Raw genomic sequence first — 27,182 nt, forward strand, 5'->3', positions numbered from 1 at the left:
TTTTTTTTTTTTTTTTTTTTTTTTTTTTTTTAATTTTCCTAAACCATAATATTTTGCTTCTGTATTAATAGAAATTGTCTTCTTAAAGTTAGAACATTATTCTGAATTACCAAAGGTGAAAAAAAAGAATCAGTGAGACAGCCCTTATATAAGAGATGTTTTATATTCAGCTCTTTCTCCAAAAGTGGATTTTGGGGTAACTTGTCTTGTGGTATCTTAGCCCAAGATTAACACAGCCTTGCACATTGCCTATAGAATATTGAAATGTTTCCTTTTTTGAAAGCCATATACAAAGTTGCATTTATAATGATTTGAAAATAGACTTTAAAACTTTTCTGTTTCTTAGCATATTTACCAGATTTTCTTTTACTCACAAGAGCTAACATAGCAGCAGTCTTTAATAAAGTTAATATCAATATAATATTCCAGTTACAAATCTAGAACTTCATGGTATTTTCAGATATATTTTTATTTGGATTGCTCTCAGTATTACTTTAATGCATTACCAGTGTGAGTCCTCTTTAACTACTGCCTTTATTTACTAACTTTACCTTGTACTTGGTTAGTTTAAAAACTCCCATCCTGTGACAGCTATTATCACTTTACCAAATAGGTTTCAGGAATTGGTAGGAATACCACCTGGCAATTTTTCAAATTCATGCTCACAAACCTATGGTTAGCTAAAGTACTATTTTACAGCTCTTTTGTGAAATTGTTCTTTCAGCTTGCTTATTTCTTTAACAAAAATATGAAAGTGTAAAAGGTTTTCTCCGATAGTAAAGAATAGTGGAAATAAATATTTTTAAGTACAACTATTTCTCTTGATAATTGTTTTGATTCCTTTAAGAATCTTGGCTTTCATCTCCCATCAAATCCTCCCCTCATTTGATGGTGACAGCTTTTCAAAGTGATCAACCAGTATTTTACCTGCCATTTTCAATTAGGACTGGGGGGAGGCAGCTATCAATATTTTAGCATCACTTATTTTGTTAATCCTTTCTAGCTCACTTGTGGATGAAGTGTATTGCAAAGCTGTATTATGATGGTTGATTTTCTTGGGTAAGTGACCTCCTGTGCCCTGTGAGTAGCAGTTCCACTGGTTGCCTTTTGGTTAAAATCAATCATAGGGTTTAGTTAAACTGCCTGGTGTCCCCAGCAAAAGTGACTTCAACTATCCCTGTTCTTTTCTACCAGGGACAACATGCCAAGGTCGGAGAAAACTGATAACAGCAGGGCTATGTCTTACTGGAAATACTTAATATCATTTTTCAATGCGGTTTCAAAGCTGAAAATACAAATTTGCTACTTTGTTCTGGACATCCTCCTATCGGGAGAATAATCTTATTTCTATGCCTAGCACTAGGTGTTAGGTTCACAGTTCAGCTACAGATGGCTGTCATGACCTGGACTGGAAGCACAGAGAGTCACAAAACTTCTGTGATCTGCTCGGGTTAAATTAAGGTGAAATGACATCAAATGACTGGTTAAAATGTTTTACTTGTGGTAGAGAACAATTTAAACCTGGAAAAGGATAATAAGCAATGTGATCTCTTATGAATCTGTAAGAAAGGAAAGGAAAGAAAATGGAGAGAGAGTCGAAGAAATCCAAATCACCACCCCTGGATCCAGCATTGTCTCAAGTCCGGTAATCTTGGGTGGTGGGTGCAGACACAGCAAAGTTTCTGTTTCCTTTTAAGTTCATCTTATTAGCTGATTAGCATACTAGACGAGGAGGGGCAGGTATTCCACAAACTCATTTCCATGAGAGATGAGGAAAAAGATGAAGCATGGGTTACAGTTGAGCCCGTGGTTATTGGCCAGTTTTGGTTTTTCTTCTGTTCCCAGAGATCTTATCAGTCATCCCAGAAATGATTGCCTCTTATCAGTTCTTGTTACCTCTTCAGTGGTGAAGGTGCAATGTCATTGTGAGGCAAGCATCATGTCTGGCTTGCACAATTGAACCACAAAGTATCATGCTTAGTGGTACTTTTGCTTGATGGGAAACACCTGTTTTCACTCAGTCCATGTCTCCTCCTCTAAGATTTATCTAAGGAATTTGTCAATGCAACTGCAGGGGAGTTGGGGGTGCATCCTTGAACACACTCCTGCTTTCTTGGGTGACATTCCATAGACTAATCCAAAGGCGACAGCTTGTCCTTGAGGTTTTCTGTGTTGATGAATGTTTGAGGCATTTCTTCCTTCAGTTCCTTACAATGGTCCACAAGGTTTAGAATAATACAGAGCTTAATTCACTTAGTTTATTTATTGCAGAGAAAGTTAAATGTTTCATGTTATTTGCTCTGGATAGTTGTGTTGTGGTTTAAGCCCAGAGGGCAACTGTTCACCACAAAGACAGTCACTCACTCCTTCCCCTCAGGGGGAGGACTCCTCACACTCTTCCCCTGCTTCATTGTGGGGTACCTCAATGACAGGAGACAGTCCTCCATGGACTTCTCCCACGTGAGTCCTCCCCCCAGGGCTTCAGCTCTTCAGGAACTGCTCCAGTGTGGGTCCCTGAGGCAGGTTGCAGTCCTTCCAGCAACAGACTGCTCCAGCATGAGCTCCCCTCAGCATCACAGCTGCCTTTGGGTGCAGCCACCTGCTCCATCTTGGGGTCCTCCATGGGCTGCAGGTGGGCATCTGCTCCACCGTGGACCTCCATGGGCTGCAGGGGCACAGCCTGCCCTCTCCCCATGGTCTGCAGGGGTGTTTCTGCTCTAGCACACCTTCCCCTCCTCCTCCTTTCTTCAGCTGACCTTGGTGTTTCCATAGGTCTTTTCCTCACTCCTCCTCCTCCTCTGCAAGTTCCCCTTCTTAAATATGTTATCACTGAGGTGCAGCCACCATGGCTAACTGACTCATGCTTGGCCAAAGGTGGGTCTGACATGGAGCCAGGGAACCTCTCACAGGGGGCCATCACTGTAGCCGCCTCCACTGCTACCTAAACCCTACCACACACACAAACCCAACACAAAGTATCAAGCTATGGATAAGATAGCTTTTCTAGAGCTGAAATTAGTCCAAGCAACGAAATGTCTTCCCAAAAGATAGTGAATTTGCTCGGCGTCTTACCTATAATAATGTATTTATTATATATAATTATATGATAATTTATTTATAATAATGGTAATTATTTCATAATTGTTTGAAGCTGCATCAGGGGAAGTTCAGGCTGGACTTTAGGAAAAGGTTTTTCACTGAGAATGGGGTTTATCACTGGAACAACCTCCTCAGGGAAGTGGTCATGTCACCAAGCCTGTCAGAGTTTAAGAAGTGTCTGAATGATGCTTTTAGTCACATGGTTTAGTTTAGGTTGTCCTGCAAGGAGCCAGGAGTTGTACTCAATGATCCTTATGGGTGCCTTCCAACTCAAGATATTTTATGATTCTATGATTTATGTGCTGTGCATTTAACACAGATTTTCATTCAGTTTTCTGGAAAAATATTATGACATATGTCAGAGAAATGCTGGTCATGATTTCTTCTAGTATTGGCTAATGAGACATATGGATTTTGTAATAAGCGCTATCAAACATGAAGGTCCTTTGGGCAGTTCCCTGCAGGGGACTAGAGCATTCTTCTCCCACTCACACTTTTTTGAGGCAGCACTCTCAATGTGTAAGGAGCTCAGGATTCGACTGAAGCACAAATGAACATGGAGACAGAAAGAAGTGCTAACTACTTGCAAGTGAAATGCAGTCTAAATTGCTCTGAAAGAAAAGTTAGGTTTTTTGATTGCGCTGAAGCACACAGAATGGTCTCCAGAGGGGAAAAACAAGTGGTACTTTTGTTAGATGCCTGTCTTATTTGAAATGCTGATCACTGCAAGTGAAGCCAAGAAGGAATTTTCTTTTGTATCAGATTGGCAGTAATCTTTTTTTTATTGTTTTATGTGTTAAGTTCTATATGGTTTGCTTTCTAGAATTTTCTGATGTGACATTACATACTTCCTTATTGTTACAGCTTAATCCAAGTTTATTTTTATGTGAATCATCCCACCATCTCACTTATTCCATGACTCCACAAACAGCTGTTTGGAAATGTGAAGGAAATACAGGGATATAAATGAGTAGCTGGAATGAAGGTGATAGAAATGTATTCTTAATTTTTCCATCTTTGTGCACGCAGTTTAGCCTTATTGAGCATAAAGTAGCTTCAGTTTAGTGTCTTTAAAATTGTCTGGACGAAATATCATGCCTTGCAGTATACAGGGAATAGATTAAATGATCTAATCGTACTTTCCAGATAAAAACCTCTTTGGCCTATTCTTGTTTGTTGGTTGTAGGGGAGTGAGAGGCATTAAAAGAGTAGGAGGATGTTCTCAGTCTGGACAGTGTGGAGGTGAGGCATGAGTAGTTCTTGAGAAAGGATGGTAGTTCACATACTGCTCTTAGCCCAAGAAATCATAACAGCTGGTTTGTCTGTGATGCCAAGGCGGCTCCCAAAGAAAAATGACTGAAAAGAGAGGCAAGATGTGTGATCTCAGTTAATCTTTTCCATGCTTAGCCAGAGCCCTAAGATGTGCTGTGTTGCAGGTATGCAGGGTGAGTTGGAAAAGGAAGAGGAAAAACTTGGGGAAAGGGGGAATGCATTCCAGTTTTAGAACTGTTGCCTAGAGGGTAGATGTACAGCACAGTGTTCAGGGCCACATGTGGCTGATTATAGGATTCCCTTTTCTGCCTCAGAATTGGGCTTCAGAAGCTCAAGTTTAATTTACAGAAGTTTCTAATTCTTGGATTTGCAGAGCAGCTTTCCTTAATATATCAATGAAGCATAAATGGATGCATTTCCATATAGATTTAAATTGTAAGTCTAAGAAATGTGAATCTAAGAAATTTTGTAATCTGCCTCTCTGGATCTTGTGAACTCAGCACTCTGTTGCAAAGAAACACCAGATTTTTGCATCTTTTCTATTCCTTGGCCTACAGATCTGCCCACAAGAGGGAGTGAAGTTGATGTATTGTGTGCTCTCTGAAGGATTTGTGGGATGATGGAGGGTAGAATGGTATCTTGAAGAACAAAATTCCTTTTTGAAAAACACAGTCATTGTGTGTGGGAGGAGAAATATAGCCCGTGAAAGCGAGCAGTACATCAGACCTAGTGGCTTGGGAAAGTAAGTTATTCAGGCTATCTGCAAGATCTGCCCCTTGTATACAGGGATAAGGTGGTTAAGCTGATTTTCTTGGGTAGCATCATGGGCCAGAGAAAAGTTGAGAGATAATGGAAATTTAACCCTTATAAATAAGAGTTGAATAAAAGACAGATTGCAAGATGCAGACAGATGCAATATCTGAATTGCAGCTAATTAATAGAAAAATAACACAGAAACCAGTCTTAAAATGGCATGTGCCATACAAAGGCACATCCTTCACTGGTGAAGATTGCAAAGTTTGTCTACATTGATGATTCCAAATTACTCCGAGTTTCTGCCCTGATAATTATACCTCATAACCCTTGGGTTGAGGATGGAGAAGGGAAAATGGTTATCTCTTCAGTTTTCACACTAGGAAATTGTGATGAATTTTGAAGGTGTGAATCCAAAGTAGATCTTTGTTTTCCTCTCCTTAATTTTTAATAAGAGTAACTCGGAAGACCTCTGAGCTATTGTTTTGAAGGTTAGATAAACAGGAGAGTCAGCCACTGTGTGTGCTTGTGGTGTGCATATGTTGGCTTTTATGTGCATTTACTGTTAAGATTCAGCTGGATGGCCTATATAGCATATAAACAGCTATGCTGGTAATTAATAAAAATCAAGTAATTCTATTAACGTATAGAATCTAGGAGGTGTGGAATAATTGTAAATTATGCCAGTTTTAGTAGATGAAAGACTTGCAATATTTTCTTCCTCCTTTATTTACTTTCTTTATCTTGTGGGTTTCCCCAGCATGCAGTTTTCTGATGGTGAGCATTTAGCATGAATTAGTATTTTTGCCTATATGCAAATGAGTATTGAATAAAAATTCAGATCTATTTAAGTCAAATTCTTGGGAATAGACAAAATAAACTTCTCTCAGTTATCTTAGGAAACATCATGGTGAATGTGTTATCTGAACAGAATAATTCTTACATGGTATGGGAAAGCTGTAAGAAATGGAAAAACATGTTAAATATGTCAGCCACCTTGAAATGCGCTTTTGCTGTTGATTTTGTGCAAATCACCTCTAGGTAGTGGCCAGTCACCCTCATTGCCTCTTGTCCTACTTCTCATCTCATAATGCTCCTAGTATTATTTGTAAATGGATTGCTGTAGCTTTAAAATACATTAATATTATCATAGTTAAATATAGCTTGTCTATACCTACAAGGTAGTAATCTACTTAGGGTTCTGGTTCTCTTCATATTGTGTCTTTAACAATGCTAAGCTGGTGGCTGGCACTTAGTAAGTAATATGACATTAGACAACAACTTCCTCAGTGTAAATGATGTCTGAGTAACAAACACTGCAAGATCTAAACCAGCTTGTTTTGTCAGTCTGACCTTGAGTTTTCACTTGAAAATACTTGACAGTGCTGCTCTTTTTTTTTTTTTTTTAAAAAAAACCAAACAAACAAACAAAAAAACCCCAAAACAACCTATTGGAGATATTTTCTAACTGAAATACTTTCGATTGAAGTCTTTCCATCATGCACAGCAATGTCATCAACAACAGCCAAAAACCTGGATTGTGCTGAGCCTGACTGATTTACATTAAGATCCTTACATGTCTTTCTGGCTAGATAAAGAACTTTTATACTGTATGTAAATGACATATATGTTCACTTAAAACCTAGTATGAATAGATATATATAGTGATTTGCACAAGCTTTAAGCATGTCATATGCTGACAGATCTCAATATAAATGACTTCTTGATATAAAAAGGATCAATCCCCTTCTCTACTTCTCTTAATACATCCATTATGTTGAAGATGATTTGTGGTTTTGCTTGAAGAAATGCATACATGTTTTTTTCATTTCCCTCAAAACTAGTTTAACTGCAAAAGATGCAGATGAGTGTCTTTCCTTCTGTTTGCCATTATCCTTATTCCACTGCATTTGAGACATATAAAGGATGCTGTGAGATAAAACTAAATTGTGTGGGCAGAAGAAAAAGGATCTGAAAAAAGCTTTACTTCCCTGTGGAGTAGTGAGAGACTGACCTCATGTGGTGTGAAACCAAAGTTGCCAGGGAAATACAACAAGGATAAAACTGAATAAACTGAGTATCTTTGAAAAATTATTTTTTTCTCATGCATTTCTGATTTTTGTTGGATGTCACACCACTTATATTTAAGTAATATTAGTGTGGATAATTTGTAATGTGATTGCTGATAAGAAGTTGACCAGTGTCTGTGTTCCCAAAGACTTTTTTGTGTCCTGAAAGGGATGCTCTAACAAGCTGACCCCAAGACATCAGGCTAGGAGCTCAGGCCCAATTATCCTGGCTGCTGCCTGTGTGTGATTTTAATTGAAATGAGTAGGAGTTTTATGTGAGCAACTGACAGAATAATCAGTCTTGGTTTCTAAGCCCTTTCTGGCACTTCCCCAGCAGCATGCTCACTGTGTGCCTTCACAGCCTTGCTCTGTAAAATGAAGACAGTGGTTAGGAAAATTATAAAGTGGTACCATGCAGAATGGGAAGGGTGTTCCTAGCCTGTATATATTTTACAACCATGAATAATAGTAATAGTGGAGACATGAGTCAATTCTGTTGGCTTCATTCATCAGTGTATATGGAAGCATACAGGTATACGGATAACAAAAGGTTCTGTTATTTTGAAAAGTCTTCTTTTTTAAATGAATAACATGCATTTAGTTTTAAAGGATTTAGGGGGTAATGTGGCTTATGGACTCTCACAGGACAAGCTGATTAAAAATCCTTTGGGCAATTCAGGTGAACTTTAAAAACTCTGTCCCCATCCTGCAAAGACTTCTCTATGTGCTTAATTGTACTTTTTCTGATCTTTATGTTGACTTAAATGTCTGAAACAACAAAGGCCTGTAGTGTTTTCTACAAGTACTCATGAGTTCTACGTGACAAACTTTCTGTTTCCTTCTTTACAGATCCTCTTGGAACCAGGGGTGGTACAAGATGTACTAGCAGCTGGGAGTCATTTGCAGCTGCTGGAGCTTCTCAGTTTATGTTCTCACTATCTCATTCAGGTGAGGCTACTCTGCCTGATTATCAGCCATTTCTATTTGAAAACATATTGTTTCAAGACTAATTTCAGTAGAAGTGTATTAATACAATACCTGGTGTAACCTATATGGCAAAAAAATGGATTTCAGGAGACCTGAATTCTGTGTGTAATTTAAGTATCAGTTTGTGATAGGTGCTTGCTCCTCTCATCCATTTTGCCCATTTCAGTCCTGAAAACAAGGATGGTCCACTGATTAGTGTCAGCACTTTGGGAGTTGAATTCCCTCTCTTACCAGAGAATTTGCTTTCTTCTGCATCAGTTTACCAAATGTTAAATATTCCCCTGTTGTGATCATGAGTATTGTGAAGCATTCAGATGCATAAGTGTTCATAACAGAATATCGATGCTTCAGTGAGAGCTAGTATTACCCTGGAATATACATCATTATGCTGTTATGAACACTTATAATAACACCTTATTCTCAACTGGCGTCGCGCCTGTAATGCTGATATTATCAGCAGTAGGACTGTCATTATGAAGCAAAAAATCTGAATCCAGTAAAATATATTTTTGTGCTTGGTTTGTATAGGAGATGGCTCATCATGGTAGAAAGAACATAGCTTTGATGTGTATCTCTGAAAAGCTTATTAAAAAAATGGCAATAGCAATTCTACAGAACTGTTTCCTTTTCGTTGTAATTTTTCAATATTGTTTCTGAAGTAGGGTGCATTGGCTGTATCTGTGCAACAGTTGGGCATGGAAATGCTTGTTGGCACAGTCCTCTCTGTATGCACTTGCCTTTTAACAGCGTAACTGCCCTTGAATGGTTTGAGTGTACTTGGCAGCACACTGAGCTGCCGAGTACCATAGGCATGCAGGATCTTGTGCTAAAATCTTCAGGACATACTTAAAGGGTCTGTGTCTTATGGAGAAAGAATCTGTTCCTTGAGTGTTAGCCTTAGGGAAGCGTTTAAAATGTATATTCAGACAATAAGGTGGTATTAATTTGTGTGTTATAAATTGATTAAAAAGTTAAAGGAGCTGGTAGAGTACTGCAATTTGTATCAGTTTTTAGAAATGTATGGAGAGATTTTTCTGAGAAAATAGACTTGGAATGTAATGGTGAAGATGGTTGGTTTGAGAAATAAGAAATGTGAGATGCCAAGTAAGTCACAAACCCCTTTGACCTACCAGTTGTCAGACAGGCACGGGAAGGGGTTACTTGTAATGAGAAAGAAGATACAAGTCTAACATTGATAGCCATACAGTGTATTTGATGTCACCCTAACAAATCAGTCAGTGCAAGCATATCTCTGCTGCTTATGTGCTCTGTCTTTGTCAGAAATTGAACCAAAGAGACCATTGCAGCAAAGAAGGTAGGGGGAATATTAAAGAGTAGGGAAGCAGCTGAGTATTGTAGTGCTAGTGAGGTAGGGACATGAGAGGGCTGTAGGAAAGGACTAGGTACATGCTCAGTGTAAGTCCTTATGCTAACTTCTTCCGGGAGCTGTGTTGTGTAGTCTCTGTTGTTTGTAGCTCTTCCCTTGGCACCATCTTAATACTTCTAATCCTGAGGTCACTGTAGTGGAAGAACACCTGTAGAACTAACAGTGGTTTGGATCTCATCCTTGATGTGCAAACCATAGTCACATATTGAGGAACAGACTGCTAATGAATTAAAAAACAAAGCAACCAAACAAAAAACCCCAAGCCATGTCAAACCCCACCCCAAAAAAACCAAACCCTCCCTAGAGTGAACAAACATCACTGCCAAATCACTCTGTAATTACTAGACCAATAAAAATTCTCTGGAGGTGACAGGCAATATGCACTCAGGCAGATGATGTGAAAGAGCTCTATTACTCCGAGTAGTGTGCCAAGGTAGGGTAACTGGAGGTACACTGGTGCAAAAATGAAGAGGAAGTGGGACACGATGTCCATATTTACAGTGATGAAGGTAGGGAATAAGGTAGAGGATGAAGGGTAGAAAATTAAGGAGAGGAGAATATGTGTTGGGAGACACAGAGCAGTGGTAGGTCTGTATTTTTGAATCAGGGTCTCATTGTAAGGTTTTGAATCTACGTGGACATCTGTGGGATGATTGTACCTTATATCATGTCAGTCTCTAGACTATATTTTACTTTCTTTACAGTATATTTTTTGCCAGGTTCACCCCATTAAGGCAGTCGTGTAGACAGATTTGCAGTCTGAATACATCACAGGTAGGAATTTACCAGTCTTGTTCTGCTGTTGCAGTACATGCAAGTAGTCAACCTTGAGTAGTTGTATAAGCCTTTTTAGCAGGGGTCAACAGGGTGCTGTGCATAAAGACTGCAATATCTTTCACGATCCAAATTGAAGTATATGAAGTATCTGTTTATGTTCTACATACTATTGGGTGACTTTAAAAACTATCTATTGCTTTATTTTAGTACCATCTAAAAATCAAATTGAAGTAGTTGAATGCTTCCTTAAAGCCACTTATCCTTGCAGTTGGTAAGTGGGGTGTCTTGTCACCCCGCATGCAATGATACAGATGCTGGGAAGAGAATAATGCTTGCCATTTCTTTCTGATGAGTCTGAGTGCTGCGGAGTTCTTCATTTACTGTACTACAGTAGTACAGTTCTTCATTTACTGTACTACAGTAGTACAGTTCTTCATTTACTGTACTACAGTAGTACAGTTCTTCATTTACTGTACTACAGTACTGTAGTGAATTTCTTTCTTGCTGTTTTGAGCTGTTCAGACATCATGATCTTAGCTTGGTTTGCATAAATTCAGGGAATATAGTATGTGGGATCTAGCTGTCATTTATTATTGTTGTGTAATGATGACAGAGTTTTAACTTGTTAGGGTTGTCTTTAATTGTTTGGATTGGACCAGGCTTTTCCTGTATAAGAGTGCTGTTCTTATTGTTAGAGCTTGTTCCCGCTTTTCTCTTTCTTTCGATGTTCCAGCTTGTCAGGTTTTTTTGGAGCTCAAGAGGGTTTAATCTGTTCTTGTTACTTTTATCTGGAGCCTGTAATTATTCCATGTATTTTAATAAGGATTTTTTTTTCTACAAATGCAAATAGCGTATCCCATAGACATACCTGTTCCAAGACACATTTGTAATCTGTGGGTTCCAAAGAAGACTGTACTGATCTACTTCACTGAGGAACGGTCTAATTGTTGAAGATGATTTGCAGTGCAGTAGGGCAGATTAATTTCCAGCCAACACTTACTTTTCTATTCACTGATCTTTAAGGAATTTATTCTCAGTTGTCTCGGAATAAACAAGATGCTATTTTGACTGTGACAGATCCTCTTTCTTCTAGACCAACCAACTTAGAGAACTTCAATTTGTTGATAAATCTTGAAAAGATTTCTGTAAGAAATTGTTTGTATCATGATTGTGGCATTTTTATGAAGAGTTTTTGATCAAAGAAAAGACAGAAAGATAAGGAAAGAAACATTCTTTCCCCCCACTTCCAATTAGGTAATATCCATCTCTAAGACATTTATGGTAGCATGATGCAATGGAGGTTTCTGACAGTGCTGCAAGTTTGCTAAATGTGTTTTATCATCTAAAAACTTAACATTATCAAATGTTCTGTAGCATCTAATTAATTCCATTTTCTCTTTGGAAAGCTCATTCTCTTTTCGATTGATAATTTACTCATTTTTATTTTAAAAGCATTGTAGATCATATTTTCTCTACTTGCAAACAAGAGAAATGCCCAAGCATTTCCTTACTTTAGTTTTTTAATTCCAGCTTTGTATTGTGCACTCTTCTCCCCCCACCTCAGCAGTGTCATATCTGGGTTATGATTACTCCCCAGCCTTCAGGGTTTTGTTTTTAGCCTCATTCATAGAGGGGGACTTTTTGGAAGCATGCTGATGTATTTTATTTAAGATACATACATATTCATGAACCTCTCCGATCATGTCATCTGCATAATTCTCGGGTACTTTAAACATTGAAACAATGCTTGAAATCTCATACATCCATCTCAGCCTAAACAAGTGGTAAGGCAATGTGATTGTTCTTAGCTGTATTGCTGCCACATAGGTGTGGGAAAGCTAAGCCGAAGACTTCAGCTTTGTGCATCTTGAATTGCACTAAGGTATGTGTTCACACACACTTCATTTGCCTGCAGAGTTTTCTTGTTTTCTGAGTTTCTCTTCCAGCTCAGATTGATTTGTCAGTTTTGGCTGAGATTTTTTCAAAGGAGGCAGAGAGCTGCAGGTAGACTTTGAAATATAAAGGGAATGGCTTGTCTGATTGTCTTGTTTCCCTTTTAGAAGTTTTAGCCTTTAAGTTCCCGTGGACCATAACTCTCCTACTACGACATTGGAGAAGGCAAGAGAAAGGTAGTTGAAGGCGTTGAATGGGATGGAAATCTGAGAATGGACTTGAGCTGTAAAGAATGTGGTATTAGGTAGTGTGTTTGTGATGACCTGATTTGCACTTTAAAGCTTGTAAATGTTTTTCTGAAGGGTACATGATGACTTTATTCTTATGCAACAGAAAAAATGTGTTAAAAGATTTATTCAGAATTTAGAGATGTTTGTTTCATAAATACGTCTGAGTTAATATAACTGACAGTAGAGGTAAGAAGTTTTGTCTTTTTCCTCAACTGTTGTATATTAAGTACCCAAACTGGAAATTATTTCAGCAATCAAAGAGTCTTGAGGAAGGCATGCTATTGAGAAGTTTTTAATGGAATTTCCTTCTACTGATCAACATCAGCTCAATATTGTGTGGATATAAATTTAATAATTAGCTTTTAAACCAAGGGTTGATTTCTACTGGCATTCAGGGACCTGAGACATAAGACTGTCCATATTTGAAATCTTAAAGCTAAGTGATTTTTTTTTTTTTAATTTACTAAAGTCCAGTATTATTGTTTTCAGTGGAATTCTTTATATTCCTGAGTTACATTCACAGTTGTAGGATGGAGGTATGAGAGGTTTAGAAGCTGCAGAACTGTTCAAAGCTCTTGGTTTTGAGAGACAGGACATGGCATTTACCCCTTTAACTTTCTGCTGCCAGATCGGGCACATTTTGTGAAGAACAAATTAAGTTTGCATACTGGACAGAGCCTGGGATATAATTTATGTTGTGTTTATTGGTTGTACAATTGCATATTTTCAATATAACCTTATTAGAAGTGATGTTAGCTGACTGTCCCTGTACTCAATGCTGGAAATAATTTCCTATTCTCACAGTAGCTAGGAGCAGCAAGTATAGTAGGCATGAGCAGTGATCCAGATTGTAAAGTTCCCCTGACTGTTAAAAATTGTTCTTGGGATCATAAATGTTTTTGTGTCAAGGGAAGTTAAAAGTCTGATGCCAACTTTTCTGTTAGTTTTAAACTGAATTAAGTTCCCTGATAAATAAGTGTACTAGATTACCTTTTGGAAACTTCATTACAGCAGATAGAACTCTGCCAGAGGTATATCTGCCCACTTGCTACTGATGTCTGCTGTAGTATCTTTAAAGAGGGCTAATTTAAGCTGAAAATAACATTTTTAGGTGATTAAAAAGAGCCTGAAAAAAGCTCTGTACAGCAGCAGTCAATTGGAATTTTCTTGGAGCCGCCTCCGTACTGTATGCTCTAGATTCTTGTATACAAAAGCAGACACAGAGCAGGGTCAGGCCTGGAATGCAAAAATTAAATGAATCAACTCACAAATGATAAAATAAGACCTCCTGGAGTAATTTTTGGTAATAATTGAAGCAGGCAAATTTTCTTGTGTAGAAGCATTTGATTTTTAACCCTCTGCTGTAATGGTCAATCTAGGCTTATAAAAGAAAATATTTTCATGGTGTATGAACACCTAATTATCTGGATCTTTTCTTCTGCTAATTTTAAACTATTTGAATGTATTTCTAGATTGAAAAGCTTGCTATTTTTAAAAGAAAGAAGCTGCAAATGAATCTTGTGGAATTAAAAAGAGTGTGCATGGTTTACATACACAGTGCAGCCAGAGCTTCAATGCTATTTATTTTTCTTAAACTCAACTTCTCCATTTGGAACAGTGCCAACAACACAATCCCAACTTTCACTAAGATACAGTCCTTCAGAGATGAATTAATTCTTACACCAGAGATTGAGAGCATCACCTTTATATTTTAAGAAGCCCCAGCTCAGTCGGGATTTTAGCTCCTGGGTTTTTCATATAGAGCAAATTAAACTATTGGAAAAAAAAAAAAACCACCCTAAAGGTCATCTAGCAACCAAGGCTTGCCTTTTTTTAACTAATAGTGAATTTTTAATCTGAGTACATGCATGCACACTCTCCAGCCCCCACTGACGCAGAATTAGTGTGTTGTTTTATAAGGCCACCACCCTCAAATTCGAATCAACCAACCTGTGGTGGAAAGAATGACCTTCCCATCCCAAGAATACAAAGTACACAGAAATAATGTCATCTTGCATTTCACTGGTTTTCAGTGTTATGCAACCAGTTGTTGCTCTGCTAGCCTGCTGTTTTTTGAAGGAGCATGTTTTGAGCTGTTGAATCATTTTGATATTGACAGTCATGAGGATAGTTCTTGCACAAAGGTCAAAAATAACTTTGGGAATGTATCTCCTCTCTTTAAAATACAGATACGTTAGATACAGATTTATATATATGAAATGTAAATGCACTACTAAGCATTTCAACTTAAAATGGAACTTGGGGAAAAAAAGTGATGGTGTTTTTCTCCCTTTTTTAGTTGGTGTCAGTGGGGAAAGTAAAAATGATATACCCAGTCACTTTGAATCTCATTCTGACTGCAATCCAATTGCTGCTATTTAGCTGCGATGTAGTGGATATTCTGCTCCTGGGGTGTTAACTGTTACAGTGGTACAACTGTGGTCAGGAACCTGCTGTCTTTGTGTGTGTGTTCTGCTTTTCCTAATGAAGTAATAGCTGGCAAAGCTGAATTGGAACTACTGATGGATGTGTAAAAAAGAAAAAAACCCCAACCAAACAAAAAACAACAACCCAACAAAAAAACTCATGCTGGATTGTCTAGGTTTACTAGTGTTGGCAAGATTAAAGCTCCTGAGCTGTCTAGCTAGTTGTGTGGATACACGTTGCCATGTTCTGCATCAGAGCTGCGGGAGAGGTCACAAGCTGGGAAGCGGCAGATACTGCTACGTCTTCCTTCTCTTTGCAATTTCTGTCAGAAAGGGAGAGCAGCTTTGGTGTGTGTTTTAAATAGGAAAGAAGAAGCTGTTTCCCTCCCTGCCCTTCTCACGTTGTCTTTCTAGCCAACGTGGCCTCCTTACCTGTCCCTCAGCCCCTGAAGGAGTCCTCCTTCTCAAAACTTTCTAGTACTTTTATAAAGCTGTAAACAGGGACTGATAAATCCAAGAATACTTAGTGTTTAAAATTCTTCTTTGGTTTTATCACAATTTTATGTCCTTCTCATCCCTCCTGCCCCCCCAGTGTCTTTAGCTTTTAATTCTTCTTACTAATTGAGGCAGCTCAGATGCATGAACCCCCAAAATGGCAGTATTTGCAATTGGGCACTGCAGCTACGCTTACCTGCTGGTGACCTAGGTGACATTCCCAGTTAGCAGTCTGGCACGAAAATTTGTTTGATTGAAAGATATGAAACCCGAAAGGCCGAATGGCTGAACTGAACAACTTGAAATAAGGCAGTCGGGGCCCTTCCACCCCAGGTGTGGGCAGCAGGTGGCAGTGTGAGTCCGTAACAGTTTGAGCAGATAAATTCAAGCTAAAATCAGAAAAAATGAAAAGAAAAATTATTTATTTTTACTCCATATTAGTCTTCTGACCCAATCAGTAAAAAAGTCATTATTCACACAACACTGGGCAATATGCATTGTAATTTTTAACAAATAATAGGAAACTGTTAATGTTTTCACAGGAAATACAGTTCTGTCTTGTGCAGCAATGGTCATTTATCACTGCACTTTGTGAAATCACTCATTTGTTCTAATTTGAATGTAAATGACTCTAAGGTTTTACAAATAAGGTGACAGACTCACATAAATGTAATTGCAGGGTTCATCTCTCTCTTTTTATATATCACTCATTAAGTTATGAATTAAATACATCGTATTAAACCAGGGGCATGTCCAATGATGATATTGTAATGGCAAATTACTCTATGCTATTAGAGGTGTATTTTTTATTCATGGACATTAATTTGTCATTAAGCGGCATTAGTTTAGCACTTTTATGTGGAAGACGTGACCTGAAAGAGGAGACTTACAGCTCTAATGTGAAGGAACAGGAATACAGGCACCAGATATACAGTGCTTTTTTTACCTCCTGTAAAGAAGCAGAGGGACATTTTATTCAAATTTGCTTTGATCTAAAGCAATTTGAGTTGTGTTAAGCCATTTTAACAAAGGTATTTCTGATACATGAAAATGCTTTGGTTATAAAGTATTTACTAATATGGAAAAAGTCAGAATGCTAAGTACAAACGGGTGACTATAAATCATTTAAAACCTATGAACCTGAAGAGAACATTGGGCCTGAAGTGAGTTACAATCTGATTTTATCTCAGAAGTATCACTGTGGTAGAGAGTTAATTGTCCATCTTCTCTTTCCTCTGTACTGGCTTAGCCAAAATAGAACTGATTTTTTTTTTTTTTTTCCTTCTTAATTATGAAGTAAGTATCTTTTACCTCCTCTATACTTGGTATTTTTAAACACACTATTATTATTTTCACAGGGATCAATTTCAAGTTTGAAAAGTTAAACAGGAGCAGAATCTTTCTTGAGAAAATGTATTATTTGATGGAATTTGAGAGGCAACTTGACACTTGTGAATCACTGTTCCATCTTTAAAACATATTGAAAAGACCTTGTAAATTTTATTTTACAGTCAGTTTAATATGAGAGACTGGCTTTTCAAAACCTTGTTTACTTAATGGTGGAGATGGACTGAAGTTGTAAGGATCCAAGCTGATACATCCCCCAATTTGGCAGTATTTGCATTTTAGACTTTTTTAGACTTTTTTTCAGACCATCTCTTATTAAAAATAAAAAGTCTGAACTTGATATGAATCTATCTCCCTGCCCCATTATATAATATGTTTTTCTGGTGACTTAATCATTACTGTGTGATACATCTATCTGAGCTCTGAACCATTCACAACACACTCAACTAGTGTGTTGTGCTAGTTGAGAAGATTTGGAATGAAAATTACTTAAGCCTGAAGTATACATAAGTAGTTTCAGAAACAGAAGTACCCCAAATTATCATCTAGTTTAACTACTGTTAAATAAATACTATTTCAGTACTTAATAGAGAAAAAATTGTCACCGAACCATTTCAGATTGTAGGGAAGCAAAAAGTAGGAAACAAGTTCCGTGTAAGGCTGTTGATGTTTTCCAGTAGATCTCTTAGCAGCGGTAAATCAAACAGCATTTTAGCACATTCCATCATTTATATGTTCTGTTTGCACAACAGCATCAGAGCAGATTTTGAGAGGGAACCAGTATCTTGCATGAGAATTGTGATATAGACTAATTCTATTTAAAACAAAAACTCCATTTCTGTCCAGGGTATTGAGTAGGCCTTGAACCCAGAATGACTCTGAATGTATACATATTGTTTTAATGAATCTTCAGCTGATATGTAATCAGAGCTTTGAAAGTTATAAATTGTCCTCATTCATCTTACTAATTCTAAAAATTAAAGATTCAAACCTAAAGATTAGTGGTATCAATAACTTTATTGACCGTTAATAATGTCCTGCAAGTATGCTACTCCAAACTGAAAAATGTTTGTAACTTTATTCACTTGCTTTCCTGTGTAATCTATTCTAAACATCTGTTTATTAATTTGGAGGAAGTTGTTGCTAAATTTCCCATCTGTTTCAACAGTCTTACAGATTTTGCGATTTCTACCACAGAGTGTATCTAGCTGAATAGGTGGCATTGGATCTTAAATGAGAACTTTTATCTGCTGTTCAGTGGGAACTGAGCTGGTAACACATGGCATCGTTTCTACAGTAACTTTTTGTAGGAAGTGTTGTGTCCTCTGGATTAGAGGGGTGGTAATATATTGGCTGGACTTGCCTCATAAACACTTTGACCTTTGTTGTGAAAGTTTGCAAAACCATTAAAATGAGGTTTTGTCTAAATTCTGTTTCAGTGTTTTCTCCTTGTTTACTATAAGCCACATCTGTTTTAATTATATATGCAAAAGACCTTGAATTTCCATAGCATCTATCCACACCTGTTTATCATGGGGAAAGTATTGTAGCAACCTCAGGTACCCTAAATGTGTTCAGTCCTAAAACACATTGGGATTGGAATTCCCACTGACTTGAAATGACACGTTGTGGACATGGAGAGAGCTAGGGGGACAGGCCCAATGTTGTATGCTGGGTCCTAAATCAGTGTTTATATAGACTTGTATTTTGGTTTTGTCTGCCTCGCAATATTTTTACTCATATTTGCAGCATTACTGTCTTAATGGGGAACTGAACTATGCAGGGAGTATATGTATACAATGGTGATGTCAAGGACCCCCAGAGACTGATATCGAACTTTTACTGTAACTAAATAATTTAAAGTATTTGACTACTTAAGTAAGATACTGTTGTGAGTCTTAACTTGCATGTGTATTATACACAATCGGCAAAAAGTTCTAATCAAATTCTGGACTCTTATACCACCATTTAGCCCTGGACCAAAAATTGAACAGATTAACGGAACTTCTTGAAAAAGAATAAGGCAAGTAGCTAAAATGATCAGTATGTGGTGTGGATATTTTTGGGGGGAGTGGGGTGAGAAACAAACAACATTAGGTATACATAACCTTTGATAAGCTGTTTTAGCGTTTTGCTTTTAGGTGTGGTTGAAATCTTTGAAATTTGGAAGTTTGAGCAACATTTCTTATTAAAATTTGGACTAATTTTTATAACTGTACTTGGGTCTGGCTGAACTGGAATTGGTTTTCCCCTATAGCAGCCCTCCTGGAGCTGTGTTTTATGCTGGGAGCTGGCAGGGTGTTGACAGCACCCTGGTGTTGTGGCTGCTGCTGAGCAGGGCTTACACAGCACCGAGGCTCTTTCCAACATTTCCCCCAGTGGGATGGGGTGGACAAGATCTTGGGAGGGGACACAGCCAGGACAGCTGACCTGAACCGAACAAAGGGATATTCCAGACCATATGACAACTGTTTAGTATAAAACTGGGAGAAAGGAGGAAGGGGGTGGGGTCACCCTTGGTCCTCCGAGGCAACCACTATGTATGGGAGCCCTGATCCTGAGAAGGCCCGACATCACCTCCTGTCCATGCGAAGTAGAGAATAAATCTGTTTGCTTTTGCTTCTGTGTGCAGACCTTTGCTTCATTTTGCTTAAATTAAAACTGGTTTTGTTTTACCCACAAGGGTTTGTTTATCTTCCTTCCCCTCTTTGCCCTGTTGAGAAAACAAGGGGAAAAGGTGGGGGGGAGTGATAGAGTGACTTGGTGGATACCTGCCATTTAGCCAAGGTCAAACCATCGCAGTAACATTGCATGGAATAATCGTTGACTAAAAACTTTTTCAGTAAGCTATAGTTCAGTTTTAAAACCAGTGACTGTTGTTAGATTAGCTGCAGAAATACATTCTTTTTGAAGTAACTGAGCTAATTCTCTCCTCTAAATGCCCTTCTAATTTTTTCTAAAGGGTGTCTGGCTTCACTTCATTCTGACTGTGTTTAAAGGGAGATGCAGAAGAGGGGCCCTTCATGTACTTAAGGATTTGGAGATACTGGCAAGCATATGTAGCTGTGAAACCTTAGAAATTTGGCCTACAATTATGTATTTTGCTTTTAAAGATGGTGTTTTCAAATAGAAATCTTGAGGCCAGTGAGAATTTAGTCATTTGGTTGCATGTCTTAAATATGGTGCATTGGTTAAATTTTCTTCCTCTTTTGTATTTATATGGAAAAAAGCCTTGGTGGTAATGCATGGACTTCTGACTATTATCTGTTTGAGATTCGAGATGGGGGGAATTGTTTTTTATTCTTGGTAAGAACTGGTAGAAACTAAATGAACAAAAGTCAGCATGGTCTTTGAAGGCTCATGCCTTCCTGATGCTTAGCACCTTCAGCAGTGTGAGCATTCACATGTGGTTGTTTTGGGAGGACTTATGACTTGTTTGGCACTACTAAAGGTCAGATGTAGGAGATGTCAAACTGGACATTGAATCAAGGTCCATTTTTTACATTTAGGCTTTGCCCTTCCTAGGTGTTCTGGCTTTGAGAGTCAGATTTATAATAATTCCTGACAAAGAGAGTGATAAGTGAATCCCTAGTCAATAATGCTTAAAATGCAAGCAAATCCTCCTCAATCTTCACACATACTAATTATTTCTTTTTTTAATTCTGGTGCTTCCAGAATTTTTTTAATTCTTTTACTTTTATTCCTCTATGTGGACTACTACTATCTCTTTTTATCCTGTTTGCCTCCTGAAATCAGTTCTGAACGATCAGCACAGCTCCTAGTCATAGGAGAGAGATGTTCTTTTCACTGCATAAATTTAGGGACAGAGTGTTGTAGAGGATTTTATTTTACTGAGATATAATGCTTATACAAAAAACATGTTACCGACGTTTTGCTGATATATTGAGCTGTCTAAATAACTTTAAATTATATTAAAGTTGCAGGTGGAGTGGGCAAGAAAAGAATTATCTAATTACTATACCACTGGAGTGGGTTCCAGGCATTTGAGGTTCTGTTCTTTTGAATCTTCTGCATTATGGGAAATATTTTAAATTATTATTCTGCTTCTTTTTTCTCTGTAAAGTGAGAATTTGCCTTGGTTTAGTGCTGTGAGCAAAAAATTTCTTAGTGATTTTTTGGGCTGAGGTCTGATATTGCAGGAGCATAGAGATATCTGAACAAATAACAGTTTTCCAAATAAAATGAAAATGTTGCCTTTTTATCATTGACATAATTAGGTTCTTTTAACTCCTGAGTACCCTTATATCTTCCTGCAACTACAAGAAGTCTCTTGCTCTTCAGAGGAATGTGAAACCATAAACCCTTAGAGGTCAGATTTGCAAATATTTCCTTCTTTACCTGTACAGACAATTGGCAAAAATCTTGTTTTATTGCAGTCATTTTCTTAATGCAGAGTTGCAGAATGTTCTTAATCCCACCAAGGCAATGCAAACAGTCCTGTACTTCCTAGTCCAGGGGCCAGGGTAACTGATCCTACATTTGTGAGGCAGAGACTATTTTCTGAAAATTTATTCAGAACTTTTTTCTTTCATGTATTCTCTCCGTTTTATAAATATCTTTGCTCGAGATCAAATCATCCAGGAGTCTTTCTTTAAAAAATGAAGTAGAGCACCTTAAATCTTGCAAGGTTGGTTTTCCAGCCTATAGTATTTTCATATCCTTAAAGTGTGGACTTCAGAACTGGGACCAATATTTGAGCAGTAGCCTTAAATATGCAATGTTGAAGCAGCAAGAGGATTTGTTTCTTTTATTGGACAGTACTTGGTGTGCATTTTATGACATGAGCCTCTTTTTTTTTGCCACAGCACTGTTCTGAGAACTGATGTTGCTATTTATGACTCCTTCGTAGTGCCTCCTGATAGCCTGTAAGTGTTGTTCCAAGAAGAGCCTGGTATATTTTTCTGTATCAGCTATGTTATTGGTTCTCAGATACTTTTTAAATATTTTTTTTTTAATGTGATCACTTTGCCAGGAAAGTCAGACATATTCTGTCATTCTGATAATTTGTTACACCACTGCTTTTGCATGCTTCTGCAAACTCTATGGGCAAAACTTGTCATTCTCTAGTTCAATTAAACTGTTAACAGTATTGGACCAAGGATCAATTCCTTGTGGACTTTGCTGGAAAAAGTTACACTGCTTTATAACTTACTATTAATAACTTCTATTTTGAGATTGTCATTGAACAAATCTTTGATCTGAGATGCATCCCACTGAAAGTATGAATATATGAAATTTATGAAACACTATAATGCTCAACTTTCTCTAATACTCCTTGTGTTAAATTTTATTCCATTTTATTGTGCCAATATTTCTTGTTAACTTGGGAAAATGAGCTCTTTTGACATTTCCAAAAAATACGTTCCGATACTGATGCCTTATTCCTTTCATACAAGTCAAATGTTAGTAGATAGCTGGGGTGATGTGATTCTTACAATACATTAGGAACTACTGATTTATAATTGGTGACCAATTCCACTTTGTCTATCAAAATGGTACTCAGTATTGAGAGTTATCCTGCAGCAGATTCAGCCTTTCTGTAGATATGTCACATGCTCCCTTAAAATTCTGAGAAAGTTTTGTTGCTTTGGGTTGTTGTTTAGCAAATATTTCTGAGATTTGAATTTGTCTGTGTTAATTAACGTGTCATTCCATACATTTTAGACAGTGTTTCATTCTCTAGTGATATTAGATGTCCAGCTCACTACACTTTTCTAAGAAAAGTTACACTTTTCTAAGTCTCCATTTTTAGGAGTGTTTATTAGCTTTGTAATCCTTAACAGCCTGGTGACAGGCTGTTGCCTGGGATTCTGAAGCAGAAACAGGTTTTTAAGAAAAGTGGTCCCTCGCTGGGTTTATTACAGAGCACACGTATACATCATTGAAATGTTCCAGAAATAAAATGTCATAAAAAGATTCTGAAACAGAGTTGTTTGAATCATATTATATATTCTTTGCACATGAACACCTCCCCTGTTCTTATTTATACCTAGAGTGTTAACTTTGGTGTATTGATAATTTTGGAATATGCTGTTTGTTTTTTAGCACAACCTCATGAGTGTTGACTTCCTTTTTTAGTTAGTGACTTTCATGCTATTATCCATCTTTGTTACTCATTTATATTTATGCAGAGCAGTTGGAGGAACTATCACCCAGCCTCCTTCAGAAGCCACGTCTTCTGGATTATGATTCTAACTCTCCTGCTAGAGTCCAGTACTGTTTGCCCCTTGTTGTCTCTGGGCTTCTTGTCTGGACCTGCTCTCTTGTTCTTTGGTCTGAGGTTTTTTTCATGCTTCTGCATTTGTAAATGGTAGTGTCTTTCTCAGACCTGCTGGTGCTCCAAAATGGATCCTAAGCAGTGCAATAGAAATGGACTTTCAGCCTTCAGGTTTTGCCATTGTGATTTGGCCCATAGTGGACAATGATGCAGACAGGATCTTGCTATAGCTGTGGAATAGATTATGGTCAGTGCAACTAGAATGGGATGAGATTTTCAGCTGCAAAGTTCAAAGAAGTCATTACTGAGCATATAAAAACTATTTATTTTTCTAGAGGCTGATGAGGAGGGGTCAACAGAAATTTTTCAGAGTGAAGGCAACTCCTCTGAGCTATTTCAATTCTGAATATTTTTAATGTGGAAGATCAGTGGTCTTTTCCTGTCAGTCTCATTCTTAGTAATGTGTAATATCATTTTTGAGATGTCTTCAAGAGTTTTTCAAGAGATTCATCTTATGGTTGGAAAACTTCAGCTTTCAAGTGTTAAATATTGGCAAAATAGTAAGTTATTAAAAAAAAAGGCATAGGAAAAGAAAACTCTCAGGTGCCTCTATGAACAGAACTATAGTAGATATAGAGATAATGTTGACTTTTTTTCCTTCCCCCTCTCCTTGGTGCTGGTAATAGAGATGGCAATTAAAAATAAAAATGATACTTTAATGTACCATGTATTAGAAACGTATTTTCTATTTGTCTTTTCACTACGTTTGGAAGTTTGAAAGTTGATTTAAAACTGTCATTGTTTTTCAGAATATTAAGGGGATTTCCTTGCCTACTTTTGAAAGAAATCTTAAGAAAATTATTAGAATAATTTTTCCCCCAAAAAGTAACTGTTATGTACCAGAACAATTACAAGATTCATTACTCAAATATAGAAGGAAATTAAATAAGCAACTGGAAAATAATTTCTGAGCATCCTCAGTAGAATCTGCTGCATCCTACTCAATTCCCATTTGTAACATGTCATATTATTCTTGTCCTGCCTGGCAGATGGAAGGGCTGTTACTGTGTCTCACTTGAGGACCAAGTTTACAGAGAATTTTCATGTATTCAATCATATGATGGCTTTGAGCTACTAATGTGATGCCATCAAGAAAAAGGCAGTTTGAATCTAGGATATTTCATGCAAGGTAATTTGTAAAACTATAAGGAAGTATTAATGCTGGTGTGCAAGATACTGCTGAAAAATCATGAGTTTGCCCATGCAGAAGATAAATGCAGTCAAACTGGGAGAGGTGTAGAAAAGGGCAGCTAAGATGATCTGGAAGACCTGTTTTACGCGAGGAGATTAAAAGAGCTTGGCTTGTTTAGTCTAGCAAAATGAGGACTGAGGAGGAATACTATTGCTTTCTGTAAATATAGGAAATAAATACTGGGAGAGGGGGGAACAGAGGGAGAGGCAGAGTGCTGCTAAAACTAAAAGATAATGTTGGCACAGGAACAAATGCATATAAACGGTCTGAGTAAATTAAGCTGGAGATTAGGAGATGGATTTTCAAAATCAGTGGAACCTTCTCATAGTAGTAATTGCGAGCAAGAACACAGCAAGTTTTGGGATGGATCTTTCTTGATTTATGATGGAGATGATTTGATGAGCTTGTCCAGTATAGTAGAGGAATAGGCTTCCACTCCAGTATTCTCATGGCCTTAAACTGTTAATAGAGTCTGCAAAAGAATTGGAAGCAATAGTATTGTACGGTCCTATTTTTCTTGTTGATGGTAATTATTGTTTTAACTGCTACTTCTGGGAACTTTGGGTTTCTAAAGGACAAAGCTCTCTCTTTCTGGATTTGACAATATTAGCAACTACAACAAAGTGAACATTTACCATAAAAGTTTACTGGTAGTTGATGGATTAGCCAAGTCGTTTTCAGCTTTCCTCAAGCACTGTAGTAACTCTGAGGAGTTAGCAAAAATATGAAGTAGTAAAACATCTTGCAAAGACTATGTACCAATATTCTGTGGTTTCTGCTGGAGTAAAGAATTCAGGATAATGTCATTCCTCATAACATATTTGAAGAAAAGGCGGGGTCCCATAATTGGCAAAAACTGTAAACATTGATAAATCTGACTAAATCCTCCCTTTGGATTTCTACTGTCCGAAATGGGATAAGAGGAGCTAGGTGAAGGGTTAGATGATCTCTATGTTCCAGTTCATCCCTGCATTTTTATTTGTTAAATAATAATGATTGCTACAGTTATCTTGCCAGGAATATCTGGAAATATGTGAAGCCAGGTGAGATGTGAAGCTTTTCATGTGGGGAGATTCTGTGCCAGATGCAGTTAAAAAAAAAATAAAAATAAATATTTCCCACATCATCTGTTTAGCAAAGGAAGACTATTGAAAACTCTGCAGAACCTTACCTGTAGTTGTTCCAATGGTAGCTTTAACTGTGGAGTCTTAATGTTTCATACACTTTATCAGGTATGCAATATATAATTGGTATGTATGATCAGGATCACTTAAAATATTTAACTGGATTGCCATTTGAAAATATTTGTATTATTTAATAACTTAGATTAAGCTATCTGAGATTCTAGAAAATGTTTACTTTTTCAGAGGTACTTTTGAGTACCTGCACATGGCATGTTTCATTTTTTTTTTGAAGGCCACGCATATGTTTCATCACGAGCAATCTGAGAATGCCATGTCTTTCCACTGTGTGTGTGAAGGTCACAGGCCTCCTCCATGCCTTCAACAAGGGTGCTTGCTAGCACCAGCCAGTGGGATTGAAACTGAAAACTAAGTAGATATAGGGGAACACTGTGAGAAGGGAAATTAATTCTCGTAGGGTAGAGAGAAAATAATAAGGCTGAAATGTTTTGATATTGCTGCTTTTGTACTTAGACCCAGACCTACTTTGAAATAACAAGGATTCAAAATAACTTTTCATGTTTAAAAGAGGAAACAAAAGCAAGAATTACAGAAAATGTTGAGAAAGCAGTGATCTACTAGAAAAATTAATTTTTTGGAGTCATTTAAAAAGTCATCTTTTGCCATGTCTATAAATACATCTACAGTCTGCACTGATCTTGTAAGAAATGTAAACACAGTTTTATACATGATAAAATTCTGACCCAGCTGTTCCACTGTGACCAGGCTTCAGCATGGATGGCTTTGGTGTTTAGTGGAGGCAAATTCCAAATAAGATCTAAAATAGAGTTTTCAGAATATTTTTGCTTATGCTTAGTATGAAATATGTATGTCACTGTGCTGTTGAGTATGTGCAGCATCTGTTAGTTCTTGGGTACATGTATGAGGTTTTGCAGAAACTAGAACCTTTGATATAGAAAGGAAGATCTAGAACCAACAGAACCAGATTTTTTTTTTCTCTTAAAGTTGTGTTGATCCCCTTTGTTGTCAGATAAGTGTTTTTTTGTCACTACAATTTTTCATTCTGTTACTATCCCTTATCTATTTAGAGTCTGTCTTTGCTGTGATTTATGTCAAGGTTCTTTTCTGAATGGTGTAGCTGTTTCATGGTATTTAACATAGCAGAGAACCTAGAGGACGTAGGGTCAAGACCCTGTTGTGCTGTGTGCTGCTTAAGGATTTTGAGTAAACATGTCCCTGTCCCAGAGACCTCACACTTTCCTTTTTTTTTTTTTTTTTTTTTTTTTTTTTTGCTGAAACCGTTTTAGGAACAGGGGAAATAGTGTCACCATGCAACTCTTCTCTGTTATAGCAGCAGGGCTAGTCATTTAATACCTTGATTTATAACAGTGTTGTAGTCTAAATAGGAAGCAGGTGGAGTTACAACTGGGTATGATACTTTGGATATTAATGGCTTGGCTTGGCAGTGGAATTCTAAAGCTGTATATACTTTTTCTGTCTTAATTATGCATTCATTAAAAGCTTTTATACCCAACAGAATAAAGTAAATATTGTTTGATCTCTGTAGTGTGCTCCCAGACTGTAGATTTGCACAGCAGGGTCTTGATAATCTGAATAAATTGTATTTCCCCAAGGAGTTTATCTTTCAAATAAGGTCATAAAGAAATGCATTCTTTCCCCTTAGTTCTCCTTGTGCTTTTTCTGCTATTTATAACACAGAGCAGAGGAATAGAGGTATATTGTAGTCTGCTGTGT

At 37.4% G+C, this 27,182-nt stretch overlaps 1 protein-coding gene across 4 annotated transcripts in view; it reads left to right on the forward strand.

Annotated features, from left to right (window-relative positions):
• Positions 1 to 27,182, forward strand: part of KLHL32 (kelch like family member 32) — a 125,642-nt gene that overhangs the window by 54,791 nt on the left and 43,669 nt on the right. For all 4 annotated transcript variants that reach the window (XR_003397966.1, XM_026844360.1, XM_026844359.1 and 1 more), the window contains one exon: positions 8,043 to 8,141. Coding sequence is in view for 3 of the 4 variants with exons in the window: in XM_026844360.1 (XP_026700161.1) it covers positions 8,043 to 8,141 (99 nt within the window). In the remaining variant the exon portion in view is untranslated. The remainder of the gene's footprint in view (positions 1 to 8,042; positions 8,142 to 27,182) is intronic.

This window comes from Athene cunicularia (genome assembly GCF_003259725.1).
Source record: "Athene cunicularia isolate RWA chromosome 3 unlocalized genomic scaffold, athCun1 chr3_part1, whole genome shotgun sequence".
In the NCBI taxonomy this organism is placed as follows: Eukaryota; Metazoa; Chordata; class Aves; order Strigiformes; family Strigidae; genus Athene; species Athene cunicularia.